This window comes from Ictalurus furcatus, chromosome 1, assembly GCF_023375685.1.
Source record: "Ictalurus furcatus strain D&B chromosome 1, Billie_1.0, whole genome shotgun sequence".
NCBI classification, from domain to species: Eukaryota; Metazoa; Chordata; class Actinopteri; order Siluriformes; family Ictaluridae; genus Ictalurus; species Ictalurus furcatus.
Genome location: NC_071255.1, coordinates 1,364,724 through 1,388,057, shown reverse-complemented (window position 1 = coordinate 1,388,057; position 23,334 = coordinate 1,364,724). Strand labels below are relative to the sequence as shown.

General features: G+C 47.7%; 1 protein-coding gene across 1 annotated transcript in view; it reads right to left on the bottom strand.

Annotated features, from left to right (window-relative positions):
* Nucleotides 1–11,566: 11,566 nt before the first annotated feature.
* The window catches only part of cdkal1 (CDK5 regulatory subunit associated protein 1-like 1), a 207,273-nt gene continuing 195,505 nt past the window's right edge, over nucleotides 11,567–23,334 (bottom strand). Inside the window, exons 14-15 of the mRNA XM_053647308.1 lie at nucleotides 20,344–20,508; nucleotides 11,567–12,191 (exon numbers count right to left, since the gene is read on the bottom strand). Coding sequence (XP_053503283.1) covers nucleotides 12,030–12,191; nucleotides 20,344–20,508 — 327 coding nt within the window. The 3' untranslated portion in view covers nucleotides 11,567–12,029. The remainder of the gene's footprint in view (nucleotides 12,192–20,343; nucleotides 20,509–23,334) is intronic.

Sequence of the window (23,334 nt, the reverse complement as noted above, 5' to 3'; positions counted from 1 at the left end):
GTCTACGCTACACAATACGTGCGACGATATTCGAGTTCGCTAACCAAATATACGCAACAAATCGAAACTGTTCCGTGATGAACTAAATCACCTGAACATTGAAAGGGAAGAGAATCTGATCATTCTAATAAAACGGTAATATTAAATAAAATAGAATTGTAAAAGTTTTGGCAGCAAAACTGTAGTGTTGGATATATATTATATATGTATTTCTTTTGAAATAAATAAATAAAAAAACCTGTTCAATGAGACGTTTTTAATATGGAGCTTAGTAAGGAGTCTCCAGTGTCGGCGCTTTGTAACAGTCAGAGGAAAAGGAGAGGAGCTGACGCTTCTTCGGGAACGTATTCGAAATGGATTCAGCGGCTGCATCAACACTGCTGTATGTGGGGCTCAGCGGCTCGGCCCGGGCACGCGGGCGGGCGGGCGGGCGGAGGATCCTGAAAACAAGCCGTGCTTTGTGGCCGGGTTGAGCGAGGGCAGCTGCTGGCACAGATGACTCCGTCTGATAAATGGTAAAACGTTGGGAGATTTGGGCGGAGCTTGGTGCAGAGCTTGGCCTGAATACAGTCTCTGTGTAGAGTGCTTGCACTCAGGGAAGGGGCGGGGCAGGGTGGTGAGGGGCGGGGCAGGGTGGTGAGGGGCGGGGCGACCAAAACATCACATCAGGATATCTATCACAGGTTTTCCATTTTAGTAGGGTTGCATTTAATATACAAAACAACGATAAACAAAACAAAAATAATCCCCACCCACGTTCAATACTTCACTGCGTTAGAATTCATTATTAATTGTTACATTAAATATACGTTTTTTAATATCCTAGTGTCATTTTTAATTTAAAGCTTAAACAAGGGGGAAAACCCCAAGTCTAACGTTTAACATCGATTCTTCCGGTCAGTTTGGAATAATTTTGTTTTTTTTAACGATCTTGCGATGACGATATCTAGCGACTGCGCTTACTACGGTTGCGTGTGGGCGTGGCCCGTCCAGCGTTTGAGAAACCAGTAGCAGCCTGAAGATTTGTTTTTCCGTAACCGTGTTTCACCCCTACACGCTCCTCAAACAATGTCAGGGTTGTTTTTCAATAACGTCTCGTATAAACCGATCCGAAATAAACAAAGTATAATGTACATCCTGTAAGAGCCGAACACAACACGACCACTACGTTTAAACGTCATTAGTAAAACAATTACAGCGGATTACCCGCTCCTCCTCCTCCTCCTCCTCCTCCTCTTCCTCCTCCTCCACCCCTATCAGTTTAGAATTTACTTTCCCGGGTTGGATATCCTCTTCCGCTTGAGCCGTACGCCGCCTTTTCTTTGGTCTCGCCCGGTTAATTTGTCGCCACACGGGTGGAGAAAAATAAAAAAAAGCAAAAGGAATGTGAAGAAGGTCGCGGGCGTATAAAAATAAATAAATAAACGAGGAATAAACATTAACCACGCTGATTAATCTCCACCGGGCCGTGCCTGCAGGGGAGTCTGGTCACCATGGCGACGCTTTCTAAAGGCAGGATGGACTGACCCGGCCCGAGATCACCAGCAAGATGTACTCGTCTAAATCTGCTCTAAATGATACGACGGATAACCGGCACTTGATCCAAAATGGCGCTCGGTACTAATCACTCAGGATCCCTGTTTAAAGGCAACTGACCGCCGTGTCCTTCAGAACATGTACAAACTTTTTCTTTTTTAAAACCCTGTGTACTCATCACTTGAAAGACTTCAAACGTGCAGCGACTTTTTTCCTGCGCCACGATTTTTGGAGTATTACGGTAGAAATGTGGGCGGGACAAACAAAACTATAGCAACCAATCGATAGCACTGTGGGCGGAAGTGAAAAATATAAATAACCAAAAACAACGTCACGTTTCTTCTCATCCTTCTCCGAGTCTTATCGTCAATAATAGATGCGGTGAAGATAAACTCGGATCGCCGCGCTGCTCTGTGAGTCATCAATGTTTTATATCGGGATTCTCCCTTCCCAGAATCCACAAGAGGCTCTCAAACGTCGCGAGATGGAGGAAACAGACGGTGAAGACGACGCCAGATCAATACGTCAACATCAAACGGGATCTAACGATCAAACGAGTATCGCAGGGTCAGAGTTCACGGGCGTGGTCCTCTCTGTCGATATCGAATAGCGAGTTCTCGGTGCAGAGGCGGCGGCGGCGGCCATGTTGTACACCACATGCATGGGACGTAACGCCGTCGTTGATCTCCGACGGTTCAAAAGGCGCCCTTCGTGCTGCCGAGGAGAAAAGATGAGAACTCCGTGTTCCACTTTAGAGAAGAGGTTTTGCAGGAAGGCCGGCTTCCCCACAACCTCTCATTACCAATTCCAGGAGGTTTCCGAGATCTTCTCTTCTAGGAGCAAGAGGAGACAGGAGCCGAGTGCAGGCTTCCGTGAAAGAGATCAAAAGGAACCGAGATGCATATCTGAGAATAAAAAAAGTGTTCTTGCTTTCATGGTGTCGGGAAGCGGGGGGGTGGATGGTACATGTGTGTGTGTGTGGGGGGGTGTATGGTACGCGGGGGGGGGGGGGGCGTGTTCAGAGGAGCTTTCAGAACCGTGGAGAGATCGTACAGACCTTAAAAGTCGTTGTTTGATATCAGAAGCTGGAACAAAAACACACGGTTCCTGCTGCATGTTTACTCGGAAACCAAATCAAAATAATCTAAATATTCAAAGCTTTCATGCTCCGTGTCTGAGCTCCGATGGTTTCCTATTCATCTGAAGCGATCAGGCGTTCATGCGCATTTCTATACATCCCGAAGACTCGGCGTGGCTCGGAGGCTGATGTGCTGATTCTGTTGGGAAGGACGGGGAGAGGGGGGGGGGGGGGGGGGGTTGCGTTGCTGAATAATAAATCTATAAACCACTTCCTTTACACTCTAAAGTAATAGATTTTACAAGAACCGTGTAGGCTGTGGAGAGTCTTTGTTGAACAGCGAAAAATGGGGGTTTTTTTTCGAAGGTGGAACACACTTTTTAGAACCCTCACGAGCACGCCACCCGCGTAGCGCAACACCGCGTTACGGCGCCGGATAATAAAACACGACGGAACCCGAACCGCAAAACGTCATCCGGTAAGATGAGAAATCAGATAAACAGAGTCCCAGACGCACGTTGGCGTTTTTCAACAAACTGCGAACAAAAAGTTCCGTGTACGTGTGGGCGGGGCCTGTGTGGGAGTCGCGGTTAACTAAAGTGTCACTTGATTATGAGCGTAAAAGCTTCGGTGCTGAACTCGGAGCTGATTTTGCATCGTGAACAAACACCAACGATCAATTTCCACCGATTACATCAACCTCAAGCGCAAGCGGTCACTAACGGCACGTCTCCTCGACACGAACACAACGGAATTGGATCTCGCTTTGAGATGAAGACGTGTTCGTTAATTTAAGCTTACGTATCGTGACGTTTCCCACCTTTTACCCGCAAGAGACTCCAGCGTCCTTGCTTTGATGTCTATCCACCCCACCCCACTCCCGCTAAATGTCCCCGCGCTATTAATTGACATCGTTTGCTAACCGAGAGAGCAGCAGAGAAACGAGGGAAACAGGAAAACGCGAAAGTGTTGCGCGGGTAGCTCGGAGGTGACAGCGAGAAGCAGGCTGTTAACATGGTAATGTGCCTGCGCTGCACTGCTGCAACACGTCTTTACAATGTCAGGGAGAAGACGCCATGATCGAGGCCTGTGACAGCACGAACAGAACCATTATCCCGTCTCAAACTGACATCTCGCCATCTTGTTATTGTGAACTGATGCAACGAGAATGCAACTCCATCGCTCCGGTGTCGCTCTCGCGGCTCTCGTGGTGGCGTCAATCAGTGGTAGGGGACCTCGGTGGGGGGTCTCTGCGGGGCTCTCCGAAAAGGTTTAATCAAAGAGCAAGCCGCAGAGGATCACGGTCCCCCGGCAGCCGTTTCGTATCCGTCTCAGAGAGCGGTTGCTTTATCGTACACGCGAGTGATTACCTCCATCCACTCGGAGGACGGATTACACGCAGAAGTAGAGCAAGAGGTGTACGACAGCCGAGCCAAAAATCACACGACCCCAGAGATAGTCCTCCGAGACGGACGTTTCTGGAAGCTCATTCACGGCGCACGTTCGTAAACTCCAGGGAAGAGGACTGTCACAGAAAAGGGCGCTGCAGGTTGGGGGGAGCGAGACGGGAGGAAGCGGTGGGCCTTCTTCCTCTCTCGAAGCGGTCTAAAGATATGCTCATTAAGGGTGTGAGAGAGCAGGAACCGACAGGAATCCGAGAGCTAGTCCTGACAAGTCTCACTGTCTAAAAAAAGGTTAGAGGACTCAAAATCAATATCTCACCTTTCCTACGCTTCAATTTGGCGCATGCTGGCCCGTCGATATTCCTGTCTCGGAGATCAAAACGGCGCTACGGTGCGTATGTGGCGTTAAACATAAATGAGGTCCGGTAAGCAGGGGAATATTTAACGCTCCAGTCTTGTATCTTGATGTATTTCCTGTTGAGACTGGGATTGGGGCGAGACTGCGTGCTGAAGTCAGTGATTTCATCTAAACATCTAAACCTGACCGCAGTGCAGCAAAGCTAGCGAAATACGGAGAACAGTGAGGAGTGTTTTTGTCTCACGTCCTCACGTCCCACGCTTGTCCACTTTAACCAGGACGATCTCAGACACGGAAACGCTGTGGGTGTCACCGGGGGACACCTGACGGCTCTGAGCGGGAGAGAAAACGACATCGTACTGATGGACTCGGCGTATACGGGCGGAATTGCGCTATCATCAGTTCCGACACCGAACGTCCACAAGATTCCTCAAGGGCCACACAAACTCCGCCCACTTCTACGTAGATAAACTCCAAACCAAGTGACGGCTGCAAAAAAAAATAAAATAATAATAAAAAAAAAGTGTGCGTGTGCAGAACGAGAGCCTAAGACACGCCGACGTACCAACTAATGAGCTGCTACTGTACCCTAGAGCAAGACACGCCCCGAGGGGGCGGAGCATATACGTTCTTAATTGGATGGACACAATTGACGAGACTCACTTCCTGTCAAATAATCCTGTAAATTTCGGCAGGAATGATTTTTCCAGCAGGTTGTAAATGTAGAGGTGGGCGTGGCGTCTTTCAGGGGAACTGAAATGAAATCTTTAAATGATTTTTTCCCCACTTTCACTGGTGTGCGTGTGAAACTCTCGGGATTAACAGCAGCGCATGGTTGTTCCTTTTACGGAAATTGTTTAGCGGATTAACGCGCAAGGATCTTGCACCTGTCGGTTGATTCTCTCTCCATATTTGCTTGCGTTTCATTCATTTCCCCGATAGAAAAACCTCGCGGAACTGCAGCCAGGACTCGACATCTGCCATCTGAAAACCTTGTGGCTTTCTAAAAAAAAAAACAAAAAAAAAAACAACAAAAAAAAAAGTTGTACCTCATCCAGAAGAATAATGTGCTGGAGGCCGTTTGCTCAGGGGACGTTTGTCTAAGCGCAGAGTTCATATGAAAAGAAAATGAGGACTAATTTTGTTATCAAACTGCCTATGCAAAACGCAACGTCGGCTCGCGGGCTAGTCGCAGGCTTCAGACACGCAAATGGAAAATCTATTCAAAACGACTTTTTCAGAACTGCTAATGCGGCGCGCGAACGCGTGGACCATCACGACCCGGGCGCCACGGCATCCAAGGACGAGATCGCGGTGGCTACACGGTGAAATGTAATCCCATGGCAACGATTAGAGCGGGGGGAGGGGAGGACAAAACAACACAACACAACACAACACAACAATGCAAATGGATAATTTGTTGTTTTTTTGTTGAAGCGTAGAATCCTCCGTCCTGAAGACGTTACAGCTTGACCTCCGACACTGGAGACTCCTTCCACCCATGTTAAATAAACACACGAGCCCTTACAGGAACAGGAGTGAATTAGCTGTTGCTATGGAAACGATACGGTATTAAGACGAGCGCATTAGTATAGTGCTTTTAGAAACGATTATTCTTGTGAACTCCTGGCCTCATTCCACTCATCTGTGAACCTCTGCGGCGTTTGTTTGGGATCCGTTATCAGTAAATAGCGTTACGCCGTTCTGCTGATGAGGGTCTTAAATTTTTCCCCTCTCAGTAAAACCTGACTCGGAGAGATACGGACCCTCGGCTGTGGAAGGAGCCACGTTTCTGTCAGACGAGGGACTTATCTGAGGAACACTAGAGCAGGAGGAGGAGGAGGAGGAGGAAGAGGAGGAGGCTGCTTAGCGTCCTGAGCTCTGGAGAATGTCCTGGCTGGAAATCAAACGGCGAGGCCGTGACTAACCTGATTAGGCGTGTCAGGGGGGCAGGAGTCGGGCCCGTCCTGGATCGAGTGAGTGTCGAAAGAGCGAGGGAGATTATCCAGCCTTATTAGACGAGCAGGGATGGGAGGAGGAGGACGAGGAGGTGCAAAAGAAGCATCTTGTTTTTGATGCCACCTCGAGAGTCGGCGATGTGACCGGACGGAGGCGACTTTAACGCCAGCGTACGCCACTCAGAATGGGGTCGCGTGACTAAAGCAGCACGGCCAGTGGTCCACCAATCAGAGACACACCGAAGTTTCCCGTAACGTTCAACACTGATGGAAGGAGTCTCCGGTGTCGGCGGTACACGTGCGTTCACCACAAGCTGCTCTTTTTTGTCTTATTAAATTGGAGAGGGCCGGGGGGCCAATTTTTTTTTTTTTTTTTTCATCCCTTTATAATAACAGTTCCTTGTAGAAATGTTTTGATGTGTATATACATATATTTTTGAAACTGCAACACTGACAGTTGGTTAGCGGACTTAAATATTATACGGATTTGTATTTATTTATTTATTTAGCTTATATCGCGCGCTCTGATATCTAGTCCTTAAACGCTTCTAAACAGTAAAATCTCCACTTCCTGTTCGGGCCTGACTCGAGTCAGACCCCAGCTCCGGAGCTCATTTGTGCTAGAAACACTGGGGTGTTTTCACCAGCACCGTCTTCCTGTAGAAAAAAAAACCCGAAAAGAAGAACAGATCTAAGCCTGAGGAGCGTGCGCATACATGATGAAAAGGGTTCTGTCACGTTCCTACACTGCTTTTGTCTGACTAGATAAACTCCAGGCGGGAAAATGGAAATGAACCCTTTTCAGCGAGAAACCCTCGGCCTCTGTAGACTCTGAAATCCTGAGATATCGTTCGTTAAATATACGGCGACCTAGAAACGCTTTCTTTCAGGAAAAGGGGGAAAAAAGAGGATTGTTTGCTTTGCGCTGCGCCTTTTGCTACATCATCACAATATCACGTAGTTATTTATTTATTGTTTATGTTCGTTATTGGCAGCGCGTGCGTGTGTGCGTGCGTGCGTGCGTGCGTTCTCAGGATGGCGGGAGATAAACAGCTTCGCTCTGACAGCTCGCGTTACTCCATCACACGCCGCACGAGGAGTTCATCATCAACCCGAACAAACGCAACCGTGTCTGCAGCAGCGCTGGAGGATTGTGGGTAACTCCCGTCAGCGCTGCCCTATATGATTCTGTATTTATTTGTTTATTTTTGGTTGTTCTTTCTCTCCTTGAACAGACTCTGCGCTCCGGTGAGAAGGAGGAGCGAGAGCTGCAGTGACGGGGGTTGACGTTAAATTAACGGAGGATGTCAGGGGACTCCTGGAGAACCACGACTGTCTCGGCAGGGCACAGCGCACCGTCTCGACCTCCTCGTTTCTTTCTCCGTTTGCTCTGGATTGCTTCCATCTCCGTTTATTTTTGTCGTCGTTTCCGTCTTCCGTTTGCACGAGCCAAAAATAAAGCACTGGTTAATCAGTAAAGATAACGACAAACAGCAATTCATTCTGAGCAACCTGCCACGCCCCCTCGATGAAGATCTTTTTACGACACGCACACTTCGGAGTCGCTCTCCGGTTTCCTGGAGTTAAAGTACTTAAAGATGCTTTCCTGAAACTTCCCGACAGGACCTACAAATCCCAGAGATTCTCCAAGCGCTAATTCCGTCACACCACGTCCACACGGAAAACTAACCCTGTCCGAGTAGAGCTCGCATTCAGCTTCACGCACCCTAACGCACTCCGGATCTTCTCCAAGGGTCCCGAAACGCTCGTTTGTTTTCCCCGGTTAAACGCAAACGACGCAATTAGCCCTCGCGATCTCGTCTGAAACGCGGGGCGACGATCCGTCTTCGGTCCGCGTTTAATTTCACCCCCCATTATGTCCTCGTAACGTCATTACAGCAAAGCAAATGGTGTAGCTTATCTTCAATTAGTCAGAGCTGTCGGTCGTTAGGCCAGAACGGGACGGAGAGCTGAGTGCCGCGGGAGCTCGTGTCAGCGCTAATTAGACAGCTTAGCTTTCCAGTGGCTGAGCGTGTCTTCGGTCACGTGCTCGAGCGAGAACAGTGCGAGTCTGAAGCTCGAGTTTAGAGGTTGACGAGCACCAGATGGTCCTTTCGAGAAGATATAGAAGAGGTACCGTTACCGTAGCGACGTTTCTCTCACAGCACATCCCAGAGTGTTTTATTCCTCTTACACCACGGCAGTCTGCCAGCGAGTCGCCCGCGTATATGGTCACGTCTCGTTCTGCGCACATTACGCTCTCACTTACGCCAAAGCAGCTATAAACAGTCGTTACCGTAGAACGCAACCTGAACCAGAACATCATCTTCTAGTCTAAACAAACAAACAAACAAACAAACAAACATGTCCAAGTAGCCCAACTTGCTCAAAGTCAAAGGCATAATGCAAGGGACCAGCGCTCTCCATCAACGGACCCTGGAAATCCCAGCGTGCACGGCGAGAACGGAGGGGTGTGCACGGGTTAGATAAAAACGCGAGAGACTCCAGCGCGAGACACGAGGGCCACCCGGCTGAAAAATCCACACACACACACACACACCGCTTTACTCACATCCCTGCCAAGTCATTTCCCTACAGAGCCAACCGCTGCAGCACTAAACAAACACGCCGCGTCCCACAGAGGAACAGGCAGGAAGCGACGCATTTGCGGAAAACATATCGGCTCATACTCGGTAACGCGATTTCGCACGCGGCGAGGGACGCTTCCCTTTCGCAGTCTCGACTCTCCTTTCATTAGAGCGAACAGAATACATTCGTGCCTGGAGGAAATCAGTTCGGTTATTGGCGCCCACAGCGAGAGCGCTTTCAGATGAAAGCCAAGAACGTTTCCGACCTGATTTCTAACAACAAAAAACAAACACAAACTCATCCCTGATCTCACACACACACACACACACACATACACACACAGATCTTTATTTCCCGTAAAGGAAAGCCTGGACGATAAAGTTTCGGGTCCAGCGATGCTCGATTCGTCGCCGCTTCTGCTTCACGGACATCAAAAGTCCAACGTTATCGACGTATTCTTATTCGTTCCCAGTTGCGAGTAGGCCGTCGGAGCGCCGGACCCGGGCTTCAGCACGGGGTTTCTCGCCCTGGCCTCGATCGGAAGGTTACGATACGTGTTCGCCTCCTCGCCGTGGACAGAGTGCAGCGCTTGAGCAGTGGAAATCGGCCTTGGGTTGGAAAAAGGCGTTTCACGGACGAAACGTTATTATTATTATTATTATTATTATTATTCACAGATGCAGATGAAGGCGAGGAATCTTCCTGACCCGATTTATTCCGAGCTCATCCGAGACCGATCATCAGCGCCGTCTTGACGCGCGACCCAAACCCTTCATTCAGTGTAAAGAAAAATCCGGGCCGACGAGACACGACACTGACGTGCACGCGTAAACCGGACCTGAGAAGCGAGCTTTGTTTACGGGCCTCATATCCCTGAGGGAAAATTGACAGAAGCTCTCCACACAAGTCTATTTGCAGGATTGAACTTTCAGCACCTCCAATAAGCCGGCGTGTTGGCAGCGGCGGAGCTTCAGGTCATCTCCAGATCACAGCCTCGGTTTTTGTGGGCTTTTTTTTTTTTTCCTTCCTCTCTCCCACTTTATGCATAATGTATGCGAATCTTCTTCGGCATCAATAAACGCTTGAGCCGCCCCTCCCGGTCCAGAACAATTCCCCTTTTGCCGTGTTTGCCGAGAACAAATAGCGTTTTTATATTCACTTGCACGCCGACATTGACCCGTCAATCTGTCCCCGCGCGGTCCCCGCGCGGTCCCCGCCCGAGCTGCATTTTTCACGAAGCTGCCAATTAAACAGCAATCTCATCCACGCAGCAGGGGGAAGGGAGGGAAGTGGACCCCTGGAAAGATGCGGAATCTGCTGCACCGACTGGCAGCGAGGGGAAATTGTTTGTTTAAAATTAATTCACAACATGCCTGGAGGTCTCGGATGCGACACGCTGTCGTTCAGAAAGCGAACGACGGTGAAGGTTCTAAGCGGTCGTTAAATACGGACATGAGCCGTCAAAGACTGACGAGCAGCTGTCAGTCAGAGAGGTGCGTCATCTCCTCAAGCACTTCGTCTCTTTCTTCCAAGGAAATCCTATACCATCCTCGTCGTACGCCTTTCCCGGGACGTGTTCCCTCGCGCCACTTCACGCCATCCCTGCGGACGGAGATCACAAGTTCCAGCCGAGACGGATCAGCGATGCTCGACAGCAGCAGGAAGGTCTGGGATCCTCCAGAGATGCGTGGAGGTGTAAAACACATGACAGAGAGAGGCCGGGGACTGAATCCCAAAGCGTCGCAGCACCTCGTGAGCTTACGTTTCGTCGACGTTAACGACAACACAGCCTCGGAAAACCAAAAAAAACCCCTGACTTACGCGTAATTTACTCCACCTGAGAGCTGACACCATATAGAAACCTAGCATAGGGTCTGGAAGCTCGTTGTGAGACGTGCTTCCGTTCAGCACGTGCGTTCACTGTGCTTTAGCGAACGTTCCACACTAACGACGTCCCAAAGACCTGAAACGAGCCCCCAAAAAAATGGACCGTCACCGTGGTGCACCGCATGGCTAATTATTTACTTCCAACGCCGCTATCCAACAGCTGAACTCCGCCGAATAAATCTACATCACGCTAATAATTTACTCTTCCTTTAAACCCAATGCATTACCAAGTTTACATTCCCATTATTTTGTGCTAATGTTCTGGAACGTGAATCCGCAACGTTAAATCCATGCTTTTCCGGAGGGTCACAGATCCAGGAAGTCTGGGGAACGCGCGTTATGAACATATAAAAGGAGGAAAGAGAGATCGGCGCTCTCGATAACAGACTCTGACGGGAGAGCTTTCGTAACTCGGCCGTCTCCGGGTTCTACGCGGTTCTCCCAGTGGCGTGACCGGATCCGAACACGTTTGCGGGCAGTGCTAAGGTGAGTTCCTCCTGACGTGGTGGTCTTAGGAGAGTTGAGACGTTCCACGTCACGTTTGGAACTAGCGCTAATCCGGTAAGAACTCCGCGAGACGGGGCGCGCTAATAAAGGACACTGGATAAATTCCACGGTTTCCTGTCGCGACAAACGTTGCGATGACGGTTCCAGGGAAAGATATTTGCATGACAATGGTATTTACTTTGATTAGCACATCGCACACTCGCGTTACCGAGCTCACTTCCCTGAAATGAAAAGTCCAGAAGACATACCAGAGTGTGGAGCTTTGTTTAATAAGGACAGAGAAGTTGAACAGAAAAAGACACTGCTGTGTGCCTGTGGGCAAAAAAATGAACAAAAACAACCATATACATCGTTTTAAAAGCAAAATAAAACAAACAGAAGTCAGTGGTGTTTTCAGGATGTCCTTGTAGCTTGATTTCTAAAACGTGAGCCTTCAACAGATTAGAAAGGTCCGACTGATTGACTACAGAGTCGAAGTACAGAATCCTTTCTGCGTCGGAGGCGAACTTCACAATAAATAGTCGAATCTTTCGCCCGCCGTGTCCTCAGCTATTTCGGTGAACTCAAAAGCTCATGAAGAACATTGCCTCGGTTTGACCTTAACTCACAGACGCTTCGCAGATGTGCGACATTTGGAGGATCCTGTTGTTCACACACACACACACACACACACACACACACACACACACACAGGGCTGGGCTCTGTTTCAATGTCATTGAAGTTTCTCAAAGATGAAAACCACTACAATAGCCAGCAGAGCCAATCCTACTGAGAGCAGCTTGAGTCCTTGACCGTCCGGATTCCGTGAGCGACTGATCGACGCTGGGGGTGTCAGGGGGGCACGGACGCCATTCTGGCACCAAGTATTCCGTTTCTGTGAAAGGAAAAAAAAAAAAAAACAATGAGAAAAGAACTACACAGTCAAAGCTTTACCTTGAACGCTCGAGCGCTCGAGTGGCATCACAAAGCCTTTATGATCATCATCATAAACCTTCCGCAAAAAAGAACATGAACAGAACTCATCTAACACAAAACTTTAAGACTAGACATTTACATCACATCACTGACGGTGCTCCTTCCAGTGACGCTCACACGGACTGGCGAGTCTAATCTGGTAGTGCAGCCAGCGTTCCCGGGATGAACTCCGGATTCCTCCTGACCGAGATGGATATCAAGTGCTTACTAAACGTGAATGAAAATGAACGATTGTTGTCTGATAACACCTGCCCAATCTTCACCAAACATCTCCACATGCCCAGCGCAATACTCTCTACGGAGACGAGGTATGATCCATCATCGTGTCCCTGACGTAAACGACCCATGGCTTTCGCGGCCAGAGATTGAGTACACCGGCTTCCGTGGACTAGACTCGTCGGGTAAAATGGCCGACCGACCGTTGGGACTCTGATCTTCCATAATGCGTTAGGCCATTAAAGTCTCGTTTAAAGCGAGCGATGTAATGGAGAGGCATCCCCCAGCAGGACGGCCATGACAGCCGACCCGATAATATGTTAATTTACAGTGCGGGGGTGAAAAAGAGGAGGGGGGGGGGGTGTATCACCGCCATTAGAGAGAGAGGATCAATCTGAACGACCATTTTATGAGCGCAATATTTCACCCACGCTATGGAGGCGAGCGTAATGTGCTGCAGGTGGAGATACGCATCGTGAGATCGCTGCTCCGATGCATCGGAATGGAAAGTCCTGCACTGTCGTTATGAGGTCGGGGGCCAGAGAAGAACCCAGACACTGTTCTTCAGCCATGACGGCCTCCTGGCCATTAAATCCAATTATTAGAAAAGAGTGCGGAGATGTTTTAACCAACCGTTACACCTAAACGGGGCTCGTCGAAAGCCCTGAGGAAGTGTGTCTAAGAGGAAAGTGGGCCAGTCTAGAGCCGGGAAGGCCTCTGTTATCTAAATCCGTCTGATAGACTCCTAAATCTATCTCCTTCCACTCTGCCTCATGTCATGTCTTTCTTTAATTCTTCTCCTTTAACCCGTACATGCTCTCGGCGAGAACGTCTTTCTTTCGAGCCGTGTTCTGGAATTGATACGCCCGTGGAATGGATATCCCGGACTCCGGAGCGGGCGGAGCTAAAATATGGACGGGTTATACGGAAGCTCTCCTTCCTCATCGTCCACTAACCCAAATACAAGAGGGACTCGTCCTTCTGGTGGCGATATCGGCGTCGCCGTGACGACGCTACCGAGACGGAGCGGTTTGGAAAAGCATACGAGTACCTGGTCTCGTAGAACTCGGACTCCAGGGGTGAAAGGTTCAGGGTTAGAAAGCTCAAGATCTGCATGCTATTACACCTAATGTATTTACTGAGAAGGAAATAAGTGGGGGGGGGGGGGGGGGGCGGGGGAGCTCGGGGTCGGGCGAGAGGGCAATTCCTACTTCAGTAATAGTAAACAGACCAGCGGGGGAGCTGATAGAGAGCAATGATCTACACCCTCAGTGCTGGTCTTGTGGTGAGGAGGGAGGAGAACGCAGCCCGCTCCACAGAGAGCACCGGGAAACCCGTTCGAGTTCATTAACGCGGTTATACGATGCTCACTTTCCTCACAAGTACAAACAACAACAACTAACGACTATTTGTTCTATTTACTGTAGGAAAACGCCGTGTGAGGACTCTAGATTGTTGGACAGTGGACGTCTCGTCACGCTCGGAGGAGGGCGTTAAACTCTCAGACGCACACGCGAGCGCTAAGTATCTTCCTTAACGACTTGCTCAGTAGAAACTCGGAGGATCCTACACATTTTTGGGGGGGTTTTTGTTTCGTCTCTGAAACCAAGACATCTTGGTGTACAATAATTTGGGGAATTTCCATATTGACTCGTTTTGGGTGAATAAATATATATATATATTTATTATTTCCCGCAGCTGATGAGTCCTCCTCCTTTACCGTTAGAGTAAAAGCGGTGGAGATGTGTACTAGCAGGACATCAGGCGCTAACAGCCATCTTTAACCCGTACGTTCAGCTCTCCTCTCCAAAGCGAGCCGGTAATCACATCATCACTCATCATCACGCTCAGCCCCTAAATGAATCGCAAAATCACGATGGGAAAATTTCCTGAGGAGAAATTCTACGCCATCGTCGCTGTCGTTTAAACAAGAGTGAGCTGTACGTACACGACACTGACCGGAAAATACCATACATCAAACTCGACTACAACCTGAAACACGACGACTAATTCAACACGGACCATCTGCAACTTTCCCAGCGGCCCTACAGCTACACCTACAGTTACACCTACATCTACATCTACACCTATACCTACAGTTACACCTACAGCTACATCTACACCTATACCTACAGTTACACCTATACCTACAGTTACACCTACAGCTACATCTACACCTATACCTACAGTTACACCTATACCTACAGTTACACCTACAGCTACATCTACACCTATACCTACAGTTACACCTATACCTACAGTTACACCTACAGCTACATCTACACCTATACCTACAGTTACACCTATACCTACAGTTACACCTACAGCTACATCTACACCTATACCTACAGTTACACCTATACCTACAGTTACACCTACAGCTACATCTACAGTTACGGCTACACCTACATCTACACCTACACCTACAGCGACACCTACAGCTACACCTATACCTACAGCTACAGTTACACCTATACCTACAGTTACACCTACAGCTACATCTACAGTTACGGCTACACCTACATCTACACCTACACCTACAGCGACACCTACAGCTACACCTATACCTACAGCTACAGTTACACCTATACCTACAGCTATAGCTACACCTACAGCGACACCTACAGCTACACCTACAGCGACACCTACACCCACACCGACACCTACAGCTACAGCCGACTGCTTTCACTTCCTGCTCTGAAAAATATATATAATATAATATAAAAATAAATATAACCCACTGTTGAGTTTCTCACGTCAAAGCAGCCAGGCCATCATACCATCTCTTTCTCTCTTTCTCTCTCTCTCTCTCTCTCACTCTCTCTCTCCCCCATCTCTCTCTATCTCCCTATCTCTCTCTCCAGTGTTCTGATTAAGGTGAGTAGGAGTGACCGTCGGCATGAGACTCCCATCCAGATGCCTTGTTGATCCGTGTCTGAATCACACACCAACAATGCTGCAACGCATTCAAGCACACACACACACACACACACACACACACACACACACACACACACACACACAGTCAATGCCTCACAGAGGTGTGCCTCCGAGCTCCAGGTCAACAGAGACCAACGACACGGACGCTGAGCTTCCGGACGCCGTCAGAGTCCCATCATCGTCCGACTGATCCAACTTCAGAGTCCAATCACAACGCAGAATCAAATGATCACGGAAGCAGAAGCAAATCGCTGTCGAGTGTCTCCAACCATAACCATCTCCCATCTGGGGTTAGACTCTCACTTCTCTCTACCACTAACCACACTCTCACACACACACTCACACTCTGTAGCGTTCCTCTTACTGTTCCCCAACTTTTATTTATTAAAGAACGAGTTGAGACTGTTTATCCATTTGTAGTTACGTTTAATGTTTCACGGAGGAAACTTGCATCGTTCACCATCGCGATGTGTAAAAAGCCCGTTTATGTGGCGCGTCCGCTGTACGAGTCCTTGCGGATGAGCCGTTACTATAGAAACGATAACCGACCAATCAGACTCCAGAACGCAGCAGCATGGCTGTGGTGTACCGAAATAATAAACACAGTATGAAGAAAACTGGAAATTAAGTTAGAGATGAAAGAAAAAATAAAACGCGGGATCCGTGATATCGTTTATCAGAAATACTTAAGCACGCCGTTAGAAATATGGATTCGCTTCCCTTTCAGATAACGCAACCTCAAAGCAACAGACTGTAAGAGTTGCGTGGACGGCTGTGTGTTTGCTGGTTGTTATATTTTTGGGAAGCGGGTGACAGGGTATTAGATGTAAACGCAGGAGAGCGCCGATACTGAGCGCCGCGAGATCCCCTGCGGTGCGGATTAGCCGTGCGTGCGGCTGCCTGGGCGAGAGGGACACCACGCCGATGATGCAAAGGAACTGAAACACAAGTGGAACACACACACACGCGCACACACACACACACACACACGGAGAGGTGTAGTTAAGCGCTCCCCTGTTCCAGGTGTAAGAACAGGACAGAGTAAAGGAGGACACTTTTTCAGCGCGTGTACTGAGAGTGATGCTATTGTGTTTTGGAGCGAGGGCGGGACGGGGGGCGGGACGGGGGGCGGGACGGGTCGAGTCGGGTCAGCCAGGGAAAAGCCTTAGGAATGTGTACACACACACACACAGAAAGATTCAGATCTCTGTCTCTCTCTCCCTGTCTCTAGGTGTCTCTCTCTCCATGTCTCTGTCTTGGTCTCTCTCGCTCTCCCTGTCTCTCTCTCTCTGTTTTTCTCCATCTCTGTCTCTCTCTCTCTCTGTTTTTCTCCATCTCTAGATGTCTCTCTCTCCATGTCTCCGTGTCTCTCTCTCCCTGTCTCTAGGTGTCTCTCTCTCCACCTCCGTCTCTCTCTCTATGTCTCTGTCTTGGTCTCTCTCGCTCTCCCTGTCTCTCTCTCTCTCTGTTTTTTCTCCATCTCTAGATGTCTCTCTCTCCATCTTTGTCTCTGTCTCTTTGTCTCTGTCTCTCTCTCTCTCTGTTTTTCTCTGATCCTAGGTCTCTCTCTGTCTCTCAGGCTGGTATCTAACCTGGAACGGTTTTGCACTGAGTAACGTTCACTGTAATGACAGCGTTCAGATCTTCCCACTAAACTTATGAGAGAAGCTTGACAGTGTGTTAGAGGAGCGGTTCTGATGAACGTCCATAAGGAATCGCAGGTATACAGGAATCTGGAAATTGGGAAATGTATTTATCCATTTATTCCTTGACTCGCGTTTATTTGTTGATTGTATTTGCGACTGATCGACGCTTTTTAAAAATGTTTTCTGCGTAAAATAGCCCTCAGCTCGGACCCTGCCCGGTGACGGACACGTCTCTACAGGCTTATTAAAGAAAAAATAAAAAGCGTCCTCGGTTCATTAAGGAGAATTTGCATGGAAACCAGAAAAAAATAATAAATAAACGAACGCGACAACACTGTAGCTGTCTTCAGGGAGAGCCAATTAGTCCTCGCTGACCCGTCAATTAACATGCAATTAACACCTCTAATTAAGCGTGAGCAGGAATAAATACATTCATAAATAAACAAACCGATGCGCTGGGGGAAAGTAAACGGTGACACCTGAGGTCAGGAGACGAGAGAGAAAAAAATCTATATCTCTCTCTCTCTCACACACACACACACACACACACAGTCTTATCACTCTGCGGTTTGTTTAGACGCTTCGCAAACACACCCCCGATTTCCAATGTTTGCATCTCAAACCTGCCGCAGAACCTCACACAGAGGAGCGAGTTCCTGATCGACCCCGAGCCTCTCCCACAAGGCCATGCGTCTCCGAGCCGATCTAGAATCTTTTTCTAATCACGCTGTTTTAGCATCCGATTTTATCTTTACCAAAAAAACCCCCCTCAAATAGACTCATGAATCTTTCTGATAGCTGCAGACTATGAAAGTGATTCACTAATATTTAGGATTCATATGATTCAGAGTATGACCGATAAAGACTTGTGTGATTCATCGACTTGAGATTCATAAATATAAACCCGACTTAGCGCAATTCATACTGAACGATTCATAAAGAGTTACGTGACGCATAAAGACTCAAGTGATTCATACGATTCATAGCCTCATGATTCACAGACACCCGTTATTCAGATAATTAAATAAATAATAATAAAGATAATACCTGACTGATAAAGCCTCGTGGGATTCATATGATTCATAAGAAGACTTGTGACTCACCAAGCCTCACGATTCATCCGAGTCGTGATTCATAAAGATTTGTTTAGCCGATTCAGTGACTGATTCATCATTGCGCACATGGACTCGTGCTAACTGGTGGCTACCGGCTTCCAGTCATTGGTAGCCAGTTTAGCATTTTTTTCCAATCATTACTGACTTTTTGTAACAGAACGATTGCATTAGGCCGAACTCATCATCGGTGTATCGTGTGTGTGTGTGTGTGTGTGTGTGTGAGAGAGAGAGACAGGATCACATGAGTGATTTGGGAATTACATGGCTGACTTAACTGGCACTATTTTTCATTCCGATGGCTTATCTATAGCTTGTGTGTTATTTTTCGGGACACACACACACACACACACACACACACACACACACACACACAGTGGGGACATCGAATGATGCACCAGAATGTGATACACATTTTAATTTCACACTTCATCAGCTTTTATGGCCGGCCGTGTCAGAGAGACTCCTCACATACGAGCAGCATCACTCAGAGAACATCGCTAATTTCTCCACCTCACGCTAGCACTCGGCTTTTACAGCTTTTACGCCCTGCGCGCCCGTCTTCCCTTCCTTTATTCCCTCAGAAGGGAGGAAGCGAAAGAGGAGTGGTGTTTAACCTCCAGCGGTCAGCGATAATTCTTGCGTTTATTCCTAACTTCACACCTGCGACTTCAGTCAACGTCTCGAAAGTTAGCCGGTTCATCAAAGCTTGCGTTCTAACCCCTATCTTTAATCCCAATCCTAAACCCAGCTTAATCCAAATCTTAAACCTCAAATTTCATTCTGAACCCCGATACTAAACCTCAAGTTTAATCCCAAGCCTAAACCTCAAGTTCAATCCTAAACCTAAGATTTAATTATATCTAAAACTAAATCCATCAAATTTAATCCCAATCCTAAACCTCAAGCGTAACGCTAAACCAAAACCTCAAATTGAATCCTAATGCTAAAGTTCAAATGTAAACCTAAACCTCAAGTTCATTCCAAATATCGTGAACCTCAAATCTAATTCGAAACCTCAAGTTTAATCTTAGCCACATTTTTATCCCAGTACTAAACCTCAAATTTAATCCCAATCCTAACCTGTACATCCAATCCCAAATGCAAGCCTCAAGTTTAATCCTAAACCTAAATCACAAGTCTAACATTGACGTTACATCTCTAAACCTATAGACTGATCCTAACTTTAAATGTCTTCCGCATTTAATCCTGAACCTCTCACAGCTTTAATCCTTACCCCTCCCGAGTTGAATCTCAACTCGGAACCTTTCATTAAAAAGAGCTTTAATCCTAACACTAAATCACAGCAGATTTAATACTAACTCTAAAGTCTCACAATTTTAATCCTAATCCCAAACCTCTCCAATGGAACCCTAATCCCAAAAGATGTTTAATCCCTAAACCTCAAGGTTTCTCTTAATCTAAGCCTCTCATGTATTTGATCTTAATCCTAAACCACTTAAATATCATCCTAATACTACACCAAGAACTCTTTAAAAAAACAAACTCTAAATCTGAACCGCAAACTTAATCTTAATCCTAAACCTGTCTCAAATTAATGAGACGAGCCCAAACCCCTCAGAAATGTCATCTTAAACTAAAAGCTTAATCCTCGAGTTTAGTGCTAATCCTAATCCTTCCAAACTTAGTCCAAACCTCCAGCTATCACAAAACACACACCTGAATGCCAGTGCGAGAGGCGGAGCTTCCTGAACAGACAGACGAGGAGAGACAGCTGCTGATTGGTCGGATTTTGGAGAGCGTGTACAGAGTATAGTTTGAATCGCGTTAACTTTTATTTCCCCTGAGAGGCGTCTGACTGATGGAAGAATTAAACGATCATCATCACCAGCACAGAAGAAGAGAGAAAGAGTCCCGTCTCAACCGTTAGCCTTTCCTTTCTTTCTTTTGGAAGAGAGGAAGAAGTGATATGAGCGAGGGAACGCTGAGACGAGTGTGTCGGGGTTTTATGGAGAGAGTAATGGAGTGGAAAAGAAGAGTGAAATAAAAGCTGAAATGAGATCTAGTTCACTACAAACCAGGGAGAGTGTGTGTGTGTGTGTGTGTGTGTGTGTGTGTGTTGTAGTAATGTAGATAACGAATGAAAAGCTGACCGTAGATCAGACGACACACTGACCTGGATGAGGCCGGATATTTCTCCCTTCTCCAGCGGCTGGCTGATGGAGGGCGTGATGGCTGTGGACTCCTCCACCGGGCGACCTCGCAGGAAGTGCTTCCCCGCCTCGAAGATCTCCACCTCCATCATCTTTCCCTTGAACTCCGGCTTTTTGGGAACCAGAACCTGCACAGGGACAAGATGGGAAGATTTTAGTCCACAGATGGACTGCCATGTGGAGGAACTACACATCACACCGTTACAATCAGCCAATCCATCCGTCTTATAAACCGAATTCATCCATCCGTCCATCCATCCATCCCACACACCTACACGTCCATCCATCCATCCATCCCTCCATCCATCCATCCATCCCACCCACCTACACATCCATCCATCCATCCATCCATCCATCCCACCCACCTACACATCCATCCATCCATCTATCCATCCCACCCACCTACACATCCATCCATCCATCCATCCATCCATCCATCCGACCCACCTACACATCCATCCATCCATCTATCCATCCCACCCACCTACACATCCATCCATCCATCCATCCATCCATCCGACCCACCTACACATCCATCCATCCATCCCACCCACCTACCCATCTGACCAACCCATCCATCCATCCATCAACCCATCTACCCAACGCACCCACACAGACAGCCATCCTTCCCATCTATCCACCCATCCATCCAACCCATCAAATCTGACCCACTCATCCATCCAACCCATCTACTGTAACAAGTGTCCAAACACACCGATCCAAGACACACACACACACACACAGGTAGATGGAAAAAAACCTCACCAGTGTGTGTGTGTGTGCGTGTGTGTGCGTAGCGGTGTTGAATTCACGGCACTCAGTGTATCTAAGGAAAAACCTTCAACTCTGAGTCTTAGTGAGTGTTCAGCTATTCAGAGCTTCAGGCTCCACACATTCTTTCCCAGCTCCAGCGCGTCCAGCAGAACTAAAGCGTCATTGATCTCCACACGCCCAGAGTGATACGAGCCAGGCTGAATCAATAACGTTCAATAAAAGCAGGACAGCCTTCTTCAAACGCAAACACTCGTCTCTTTATCTGTTCCTCACGTCTACATTCTCAAGCTCAAAAACAGCCGTTAAAGCCACACAGTAAACATGAAAACGTTCAGCTCTGAAGACCATAAAACTCTTTTCTCTGAAAGAATTCAGCGCTTATTCAGGAGGCTTATGAATGAAGACTACGAAAGCTTTTAAAAAAAAAAACTGGCACAAAGGTGCTTGATGTTTGAATTTAGCTACACAAGGGAGCAGGGTTTTATACAGTGTGTACACATAAATATCTAAATAAATCGGTTAATAAAAAAAAAATGAAACGAATAAAATTCCATTTAAGAGTTCTGATTGGCTTTTAGAAAAGTTTTCTCAGTAGAACCGCTTTAGAAATGTCTGAGGAACTCCTGAAGAACTCCTGAGGAACTCCTGAGGAACTCCTGAGGAACTCTTGAAGAATTCCTGAGGAACTCCTGAGGAACTCCTGAGGAACTCTTGAAGAATTCCTGAGGAACTCCTGAAGAACTCCTGAGGAACTCCTGAGGAACTCCTGAGGAACTCCTGAAGAACTCCTGAGGAACTCCTGAAGAACTCCTGAGGAACTCCTGAGGAACTCCTGAGGATGTTTTAAATTTGATTAGAATACAAGCTTCTGGCATTTTATGTTGCTGAATGTCTGAGAAACAAGCGGATTCCTGTTCTCACTTACACTACAGCGGCTAGAACCGGGCGTTCCCTCACCAGCCCCAAGCGCTGACACTGGAGACTCCTTCCATAAAGGTTACACTGTATACCGTTACGCATTAATATAAACCTGTGACCATCAGCTGCACCACTGCAGAAAATTAATCAACACCTTCTGACCAATCAGATTCAAGTCTTCAACAGCACCGTGATAGAACTGCCCCCAGACACAATACCGTTACCGTGGAAACGTCAAAGTACCGTACAGAAGGTTTCTAGGTCTCGACTGGTTAAACAGGTGAAGTTCAACAACATTGGAACTGTTTTTTTTTAACTCCTTGACCCCGCCCCCAATTCCCTCCCATGTATACAAAGTCATGCCCTCAGAATATATATTTATATTATTACATTATGAACAAAAGAAAAAACAACTATTGCACCTTTCAGGACAACGGTAAAAACGTGCAGTCAGGCTCACACAGTCCAGCATTCCAGAGACTGCGTACGCTGGACTCTTTCTCCGGATAAACAGAGGGACGAAGGGAGGCCGTGCGGCTCGTCGGGTCACCGAGGTCACGCCATCGATCGCTCCGTTATAGGAGCTAACGAAAAACCCCATCTCGACAGCCATCGATTGGAGGAAGGCGTTTAATCAGGGACGCCTTCTGGGACGTGACCCCGGCGCTCAAACCCGCTCCGTTCTCCAGAGTCCGAAGGACGTGACTGACCACGAAGACGACGGAGAGGCGTTCCTCAGAGGCAGGGACTTCCCTCAGAACCACTACAGAAGCCAGCGACACCACGACCCGGTCTCTGTGACGCGAAAGGGATTTTTATAGACGTGAAGGATCCGAACGTCATCTTTACATCCCGCGTTCCCATCTCTTCGCTCGCAGATGCTTTATTTCGGTTCCGTAACAGTTAAGCGCTGAGGTTCTCTTCCTTTTATGTGGGATTTTCTGCTGGGACTCGAACTCGCCACAAAACCTTGAGCTATGAGTCATGTTCCAGAGCAGACCACCGGCTGGGTTTCTTTTCCTCTAACCAGACCTGACGTTCTGTTGTCTTGTTAATCGAGAGAGAGAGAGACAGAGAGAGAGAGAGAGAAACAGTGAGAGAGAGAGAGAGAGAGAGAGAGAGAGAGAGAGAGAGAGAAAGAGAGACAGAGAGAGAGAAAGAGAAAGAGAGAGAGAGAAACAGAGAGAGAGAGAAACACAGCAAGAGAAACAGAGAGAAAGAGAGTGAGAGACAGAAAAAGAGAGAGACAGAGAGAGAGAGAC